At 51.5% G+C, this 8,965-nt stretch overlaps 1 protein-coding gene across 1 annotated transcript; it reads left to right on the forward strand.

Annotated features, from left to right (window-relative positions):
* The first annotated feature begins 37 nt into the window (after nucleotides 1-37).
* csf1ra (colony stimulating factor 1 receptor, a) lies at nucleotides 38-8,828 on the forward strand. Its single transcript, XM_077732794.1, has 22 exons — nucleotides 38-227; nucleotides 968-1,095; nucleotides 1,580-1,867; nucleotides 1,947-2,234; nucleotides 2,348-2,484; nucleotides 2,633-2,798; nucleotides 2,878-3,079; nucleotides 3,183-3,298; nucleotides 3,387-3,498; nucleotides 3,972-4,171; nucleotides 4,326-4,417; nucleotides 4,578-4,704; nucleotides 4,951-5,055; nucleotides 5,146-5,256; nucleotides 5,341-5,503; nucleotides 5,564-5,646; nucleotides 5,746-5,849; nucleotides 5,970-6,092; nucleotides 6,175-6,286; nucleotides 6,496-6,595; nucleotides 7,232-7,343; nucleotides 7,586-8,828. The coding sequence occupies exons 2-22, from the start codon at nucleotides 1,014-1,016 to the stop codon at nucleotides 7,853-7,855; spliced, it is 3,093 nt and encodes a 1,030-aa protein (XP_077588920.1). The 5' UTR covers nucleotides 38-227; nucleotides 968-1,013; the 3' UTR covers nucleotides 7,856-8,828.
* The last annotated feature ends 137 nt before the right edge of the window (nucleotides 8,829-8,965 follow it).

The following is an 8,965-nucleotide window of genomic DNA, read 5'->3' on the forward strand; positions in this document are numbered from 1 at the left end:
GTCTCCGGCCGACGGGGAGACGGCGCGCTAATTGGCCCGGCCTCATTTGCGGAACCGCCCCTCGCGCGGCCGCGCCGTCCACTTGTCTTGGCCCACTGCTTGTTTTTTTGTTGTGATACATGAGTGGCGGAGGAAAAGGAGAAGGAGGAGGAGAAGAAGGACACTCCTGATGCGCAAACTTGGAGACTTGCATTTTGGCCATCTTCTCTGCTAAGAAACCACTACAAGTGAGTCATTTTTTTTTTTGTATTATTTTGGCCAGAGAGGATGTCAACACGGCTACAAGGGGGAATCTTTATGTCCTTTAACTAAACTTCTATTTATGGAAATGGATGGACCCCATTGGAAAAGACAGTTACTTCTTTTTTTTTCTAAAGCTTGCTCTTCTATTTTTGTGTACTTTAGCATTTTTTGGGGGGAACCCCAATCAACCCTGCGCTCATAGGTCAAATAATTAGAAATGGAAAAAAAAATACCGTAAATGTTTGTCCACTTTTAATGTGAATTTAAGCACAAATGAGCTATACTTAAATATGTGGACTTGGTCTTGCTTTTCAAATGTTTTTGTTTCAGTCAGTAGTTGTACTTGTTCTCTAACTACATTTTAATTCCTCTACTAACTCTATATTACTGATGATGTTTTGACACAAAAAGGATCAAAACTTTTTTTTTAACAAATGCTGCTAATATTGAACATGAAGAGAGAATTAAGATATTTCTCATATTTAGGTTATGGAATACAGCAACTTGTCCAATTGTGTTGTCAACGGGTTAGGGGTTCGGGTTACCCAATTTTCGCACACCACCACAGTTAGGAAGAGAGACTTCCTTTAAGATTGGACACTTGTTGGCACGTGACGGAAAATACACGAAAAAAAAAAAAGAAGAAAAAAAAAAAAACAAGTTTGGAAGAGCGATGAGTCAAATTTCTGCTTTTGATGTGCTTTGCCCGACTGGCACTTTGCAGAGTCGGAAAGAGCGCCGCGGCGTCCAACTCGCTCACGCACGTCCTCATGGAATCGCTGCTTTGGAGACCATTCGGGATGCCGTCTCTCCTCACTCTACTGCTGGGATTTGGAGTCACCGTGGCCTCGGGTAAGATTGACAATTGAAGAAATGATACGCTACCTGACCACGTCTTTCCGGAATCTTGCCTTTTGATTTAGTGGTTGTGCTGTAAAACTGGAAGCCTGATGGACTGCTCTCAAAAAAAAAAAAAAAAACCCATCCAAATCACGCATGAATATTAGTGGCAGCCAAACTATGAAAAATGTGCCATTTGTAGTGTGGAGCAGAAAATAGGGTGAATGGGATTGTGAGGCGCTCCACTCCTAATTGCAATTTCATGTTTATAGCATTAGCACACAAGCGCCTCTATGATGTCGGCCTCATTCCGACCCACTCGATTGGTTTTGCGTTCCACTGCACAAGTTTTCCTGGGAAAGGAAGAGCGTTTCTCTTGAAATGGAGTTGTTGTTTTTGTTTTTTAAAACATTCCTGTTTAAAAGCACAAGATCCCCACTCCATTGCGATTGGACTTGGAATGAACAAAATGTCTTGTCCAACTGTGCTCTCCCAGCCGAGTGGAGGCGTCCGGCCATCCGATTAAACTCCAGGCTGGTGTCGGGTAGCGAGGTGGTGGTCAAATCCGGGACCCCTCTGGATCTCAAGTGCGAGGGCGACGCGCCGGTCAACTGGCAACCCAGGCTGGCCAAACACAAGCGCTACACGTCCCGGGGCAAAGGCAACGTCTGCACCCTGAAGGTGTTGCGCCCCTCGGCCGAGTTCACCGGCACCTACAAGTGTTACTACGTGGGCGGGACGTCGCATCGAAATCTCACCTCGTGGGTTCACGTCTTTGTCAAAGGTGAGCCCGTCTACGCGGCCGAGCGGCCTAGGCCTTGGGCTCAATTCCCCCCCATCCCTTGCTTCTTTCCCCTGGCCAGACCCCAACCGCCTCTTCTGGACCAGCAGCACTTTGCTGAGGGTGGTGAAAAAAGAGGGCGAAGTTTACCTACTGCCGTGCCTCCTGACCGACCCGGGCGCCACCGACATGAGTCTGCGCATGGAGAACGGCACCAGCGTACCGCCGGGGATGAATTTCACCGTCTATCGCCATCGCGGCATCCTCATCCACGGCCTCCACCCCAGCTTCAACGCCGACTACGTGTGCACGGCCAAAGTGGACGGAGTGGAGCGCACCTCCAAAGCCTTCTCCATCAACGTCATCCAGAGTGAGAAGAGCGCCGCCTGGCTCGCCCGCCGCGTGCGTGCGTTGGCTCCGTAGCCGCGGCGGCTTATTTTTAATAACCGTCCGGGCCTTCCGGGCCTTCCGGGCCTTCTCTAGAGCTGCGCTTCCCTCCTTACGTCTTTTTGGAGACGGACGAATACATCCGTATCGCCGGGGAGGAAGTCAAGATTGGCTGCTCCACCCACAATCCCAACTTCAACTACAACGTCACCTGGATCTACACCACCAAATCGGTCCGTACAGTCTGATCAATCCGGGGGTGGGAGAAAGCGGTGCTCTGGGGGCCGCTTTGTGTGCAGCTTTGAAAACAACAAGTGCCTGACTGCACTTGGTGAAAAAAGGTGTCCTCTTCAAAGTCTTGTTCTCTTTTTTTTTCTTCAGAAACCCACCATCCAAGAGAGGGTCCGCTCCAGTGGGGAAAACCGGCTGGATATTCAGAGCATCTTCACCCTCCCCGCCGTGGACCTGGCAGACACCGGCAACATTTCCTGCGTGGGCACCAACGAGGCGGGCTTGAACAGTTCCACCACCTACTTGCTGGTTGTGGGTAAGAATGTTCCGTCCCTCCGAGCCCGAGCCTCCGGTCCGGGTAGTGACGACTAGCGTGGGGGAATGAATTGTGGCAGACAAGCCGTACGTCCGCCTGTTGCCGCAACTTCCCCCCAAGCTGAGCCACAAGGGCCTGGCCATCGAGGTCAACGAGGGCGAAGACCTGGAGCTGATGGTGCTGGTGGAGGCCTACCCTCAGATTGTGGAGCACAGCTGGAAAACGCCCACGTCTCCCGGCACGTCCGCTCAGGAGAACAAACTGGTCCGCTATAATAACAGGTGACTCGGCACGGCTTTCCCTCGGTCGATTGTCCAGATGGGTGAGCCGTGCATTATATTGCCCCCGCCCCCCCCCCCCCCTCCCCCCTTACCTCCCCATCAGATATCACGCCACCTTGCAATTGAAGAGAATGAATTCCCGGGAGCAAGGCCAGTACACCTTTACGGCCAGGAGCCATTTGGCCAACGCTTCCGTCACCTTCCAAGTCCAGATGTATCGTAAGTGAGGCGGTGGAGCGCTCCGCTTGAACCGGCCGCTCCCGATGCGCTTTATGTTGACGGCCAGTGTTTTTCTCCTCAACGGCAGAGAGACCGGTCGCCACGGTGCGATGGGAAAACGTCACCACGCTGACTTGCACGTCCTTTGGCTATCCGGCCCCCCGGATCATCTGGTACCAATGTTTCGGGATACGTCCCACGTGAGTGTCCAAACAGGAAAAAAAGTAATGCCACATGATGTATTACTGGGACTTGGTGGGAATGAGCGCTAGGGGTGCGTCCATTTGAAAGGAATGTTGTTTTGGAAAAAAAAAATGGACAAGCAGAGAGCTGTGGATAATATTCCAAATTGCCTTCTGACTCTTGACTTTAGTATAGTGCCACCTCTGTTTAGCAAATGAATTGGTTCCGCAACTCTTTCTCTAGTAGAGACATCACATTCTACTCGTAACAGATCCAAGAAATGTATTTACGTTTTTGTTTGGCGCTTTGTGACTTGGATTTTTTGCTATCCCGGGACAAACGAGGCTTTTCTCGTGTCCGTATCATTACACGATCGTTAATGACCGAACCTAAATCAAAGGGACCACCCCCCCCCCCACCCCCCCCACCCCCCCCTTCCAACGACACTGTTTCTAGTTCGATATGTAACTTGTCACCTGCACGGCGGCAGGTGTAACGAAAGCAATACGGGGATGCAACTGGCCACGCCCCTGCAAGCTCAGACGGTGGAGGTCCAGAGGGAAGAGTACGGCGCCGTGGCGGTGGAGAGCGTTCTGACCGTGGGACCCTCCAGCCGGAGGATGACGGTGGAGTGCGTGGCCTTTAACCTGGTGGGAGTCAGCAGCGACACCTTCGCCATGGAAGTTTCTGGTGAGTGGCCCACCCTAATGGCCCTTGTCAAATGTCAAGGCTTTGGATTTATTTTGCTGAACATCATCATCATCATCATCATCATCATCATCATCATCATCGTCATCATCATCATCATCATCAGACCCACTTTCTTTCTGATCTTCCCACGTAGACAAACTCTTCACCTCCACCTTGACCGGATCTGCGGGCATCCTGTCCATCCTCCTTCTGCTTCTGGTTTTTCTCTTTTACAAATATAAGCAGGTACAAAAGGAAAAATGAAAAAAAAGATGAGACGTGGCTCAAGCAAATAACGCTCTCCCACGCTCTCCCACGCTCTCCCACGCTCTCCCACGCTCTCCCACGCTCTCCCACGCTCTCCCACTCTCTCCCACGCTCTCCCACCCTCTCCCACGTTAACCAGAAACCCAGGTACGAGATCCGTTGGAAGATCATCGACGCCAGAGACGGAAACAACTACACCTTCGTCGACCCGTCGCAACTGCCCTACAACGACAAATGGGAGTTCCCGCGGGACAAACTCAAGCTGGGTCGGTAGCATGTTTTTTTAAACCCTCCCCGTAGGTTGGAGATCTGAAAATTGTCAAATGTCAACATTCTAAAAGCCCGTGGTACACGCGGACCCAAAAGTTGGAGCTCCATCTCCTCTTTAGTTTTCCGGCGCCTCCGAGCGTTGCCCCCCCCCCCCCCCCCTTTTAGCTTTGGCCATCCTCGGCCTAAATGATGACGGGCTGAAGGGGGCAATTGGGTGGGCCTAAAGAAAATCCCATTTGCAGGCAAGATCTTGGGCGCGGGAGCTTTTGGAAAAGTGGTGGAGGCCACCGCCATTGGCCTGGGACAGCAAGACAACGTGATGCGCGTGGCCGTGAAAATGCTAAAAGGTGGCCGTCTCCCCGCGTGGCCATGCAGTTTTCTTTCTTCCGCCCCGGAGACAAAGTAAAGTTGCCAAATGCGTCCTTTCCCCCTTCAAGCCAGCGCCCACTCGGATGAACGAGAAGCTCTGATGTCGGAACTGAAGATCCTGAGTCACCTGGGACATCACAGCAACATTGTCAATCTACTGGGGGCTTGCACCTATGGAGGTAACCGGCGGGGGAGGAGGGGGCGGGAGCCACGCCGGCGTTTTTCCGCGGACCCGATTGCCGATTGATGGGGTCCCTCGGCAGGGCCCGTCCTGGTCATCACCGAGTACTGCAGCCTGGGCGACCTCCTCAACTTCCTTCGCCAGAAGGCGGAAACCTTCCGGTGCTCTGTCACAAATATGGCCACGCTAACGGAGAACGCCAGCGACTACAAGAACGTGGGCAATCGGAAACTTTTCATAAGAAGGTACGGCACCAGACGCGCTTTGAAATGTCCACCAAATGGACCGTCTTCTCCCGACCGCAGCGACAGCGGGATCTCCAGCGCTTCGTCCAGTAGCTACTTGGAGATGAGAGCGTGCCAGCTGCCAAACGGGGAGCCGCCTCCGAGTAACGTTGCCGCTCGGCCTACTTTTCGGACGGCGGGTCCAAAACAAAAAAATGCACGTTGACGGCTCGAGTGGCTAACACGACGGGACTTGTGTCTAGGCGGCGTGCACGTGGAGCGTGGTGAATGGCCTTTGGACTTGGACGACATGTTGAGCTTTTCTTATCAAGTGGCTCAAGGCTTGGACTTTTTGGCTGCCAAGAATGTGAGTTTGTATTTTTTTCCCCCTTTCACTCTGTTCACGACGGGATTGGGCAAGGCGGCGAAATCCTCTTTGTGAAGGTGTTCCCACATGAAAAAGGCCGTGGGCATTTGTTGTGCGCAGTGCATCCACCGAGACGTGGCCGCTCGAAACGTGCTTTTGACGGACCACCGAGTGGCCAAGATCTGCGACTTTGGCCTGGCCCGGGACATCATGAACGACTCCAATTACGTGGTGAAGGGCAACGTGAGCACCCGCTCGCCCGCCCGCCCGCCCGCCCGCCCACGTGCTTACGTACCCATGGAACGCGCCATGTGTGTGTTGACAGGCCCGTTTACCCGTCAAATGGATGGCGCCGGAGAGCATCTTTGAGTGCGTGTACACGGTTCAAAGTGACGTCTGGTCCTACGGAATCCTCCTCTGGGAGATTTTCTCTCTGGGTGGGTGAGAAGACGTCGTATTCACATTCAGTGCAAAGTTGGGTCTTAAAAACCCCCAGGATAACTTTTTTTGCCAATCAAAAGTATGGCCATTCTTTCAATGTTTTGCTACAGCTGTAATCACAATCAATTGGAGACAAATAGACATCTATTGTCTTTTGTTGTTGTTGTTGTTGTTGACCTTCCTGGATCATTGGTGCTCCTTTTAGGTCAGAGCCCTTATCCCAGCATGGGAGTGGACTCCAAGTTCTACAAGATGCTGAAACGGGGCTATCAGATGTGTCAGCCAGACTTTGCCCCACCGGAGATGTAAGACAATCACAAACAAATGTTTTCCTATCCAGTGAGCCAGCCGGCCAGCCGGCCAGCCAGCCAGCCGGTGCACTCATTTGCAGCGACCCCAAATAATTTTGCCACGGAAACGACAGAGACTGGATGTGAATCAGTTCCCAAAAGTCGTCTGTCCTTGCGTGAGTCAGGCCCGGCCGGGTTCCGCCTTGGTTCCGCCTTGGTTCCGCCTCTTAGCCACATGACCATCGTGCTGGTGGGCCGTGGAAGCGCTATGTCACGCCGGCGAAAAAAAAAAAAAAAAAAAAAAACACACTCAGACGGGGAACAAGTGTCTCTTGTCTAAGCGTGTCAACATTTCCTTGTAAGTTCAGCTTGAAATGGAAGCTGCATTGAGGCTCCCTGCCGGACTGCGTCGGCCATTTGAAACGCATTTGACTCACAAAGACACCCCAAATTAGAGAGAGGCCCCTTCTTTATGATCTTTTTCCTTTGAAATATTGATGATTTGACCCAAACCTGACACAATGGCTTTTTGTGATGTGAGCACATGGAAAAGCCACCCACGTCCGTGAACAATCCCTTTTTGTTGAATGTGCAACGCCGCTGCTCGACTTTAAAAGTGACCATCCCTGTTTTGTCCAAATATTGTGTCAGCTACCACATCATGAAGACGTGCTGGAATCTGGAGCCCACCCAACGGCCCACTTTCAGCAAAATCACTCGGCTGATCCAAAGGCAACTGGGCCGACAAGAGGAGCTGGAACAGGTGAGCCGCCATCGCAACTTGACCTCGGGAGGCCACCCCAAGCTACAAAATGTACGGCCGGCCACCGTGACCCATCCAGGCAAAGCAATTGGCCCCATCTAATCACGCCTGCTGTCGATCCCATGCCATTACTCCCTTCTTCTTTGAAATGGCACGCCGTCTGAGCGTTTTCTTCCGGACCGACAAATGTGCCCATCTCTTTGGTCTTTCTTGACTTTCAAGTCATTGTGTTGCTCCCACAGCTCATTTACCAGAACGTGGAGCGAGAGAAGGAGGAGGTGGAGGAGGAGGAGGAGAGGGAGAGGAGGGAGGATGAGGAGGAGGAGGAGAAGACGAAGGGGGAACAACAAGAGGCGGTTGGAGATCTCCGGCAGGTCACGGAAGCCGACGAGCGTGACCGGCCCAAGCGCCGCGACGGACCCTGCGACCAGTCCTGTGACTCCGAGGAAGAGGAGGAGGAGGAGGAGGAGGAGGAGCCTTTAATCAAGGCCAACAACTACCAGTTTTGTTAAAAACCCTCGCCGAGGCCAAGGAAAACCACATGGCCGACAACAACAAAAAATCCTGTCAAACTTGCAGGAAAAGCATCATCGCCAAAAAGCCTACTCTATCATTCTTCACGAGTTGATCAAAAAAAAAAAGACATTTCTGCGTTCCAATCCTGCTGTTGACGCTTTATTCATTCATTTTTAAACGGAATTCATGTCATAGCAAAGCCGCCTCGGACGTCAGCCACGGCGTCTTCAAAATGTAGGAATAGGCTCGGAATATGCATACTGTCCATGCATCCCATGTAAACGTGGAAAAGCTAACCAGTGTAAAAAGCGCTGTAGATACGGGAGTTTTTCTTCTCCCATCACTGTAATTGAGCGACCTGTTTTTTTTTTTTTCTTCTTTTTTGCTGTGTGTTTTCTGCCAATGGAGACCGTGAAAAAGGCAAAGAATGACGACGTTGTATTTTTGCCCGTCACGCTTTGGCGGTGGCTGGGGATCTTGTGACACCGTTACAGTGACCGTGGCGACATGTGATTGGGGCCACGCTTTCTGTGAAATCCATTTTCCACAGGTTGGCGACCATATAAGAGCCATTCCGACGGGTATGCAGGACGGATAGATAGGCAATCCAGTTCTTGGTAGTGTTTTCTGCTTGACAATGTGAATGTTTTTGTATGTGTTCTGTATAGGAAACGTGACTTTTGATATGTAGAGGTCAGCCTTCACTGCCGAGGACGTATGAAACCATGCAAACTGTGAGCGATGTTTCCCCACAATGCATTGCAAACCAGCTTCCCCATTATGTATATTTCTCCCGGTGTATATTGAGAAGCATCTTTATTTTCGGGGTTGGGGAGAGGGTGTCTGGATTGGGATGAATGCAGAGTTCCTGATTGCTTTGGTGTGTGTGTGAGAGAGACAATCTTTACATAAGCTGCAGATTTGATTCCAATAAAAGCTTTACAATCAAAGATTTTTTTCTCTCCACCCCCCTGACCAATGTTCCCTCTAAAGTAGTCGATTTCCACAACCCTATCCAGCCAGCGCAGTGAACGCACTGCAAAGGCGTTCAGCCAATCATTGGTTACGATGCAATCACGCTGCGCAGCCAATCACGGCATTGACAG

Source organism: Stigmatopora nigra, chromosome 14, assembly GCF_051989575.1.
Source record: "Stigmatopora nigra isolate UIUO_SnigA chromosome 14, RoL_Snig_1.1, whole genome shotgun sequence".
NCBI lineage: Eukaryota > Metazoa > Chordata > Actinopteri > Syngnathiformes > Syngnathidae > Stigmatopora > Stigmatopora nigra.

What these genes read in the sequence shown, in the direction of transcription:
- csf1ra (XM_077732794.1), top strand. Translation starts at nt 1,014, where the DNA reads ATGGAATCGCTGCTTTGGAGACCATTCGGGATGCCGTCTCTCCTCACT. An exon ending in GGATCTACACCACCAAATCG is followed by an intron (nt 2,485 to 2,632) that starts GTCCGTACAGTC and finishes TTTTTTCTTCAG; the next exon opens with AAACCCACCATCCAAGAGAG. An exon ending in CTGGGAGATTTTCTCTCTGG is followed by an intron (nt 6,287 to 6,495) that starts GTGGGTGAGAAG and finishes TGCTCCTTTTAG; the next exon opens with GTCAGAGCCCTTATCCCAGC.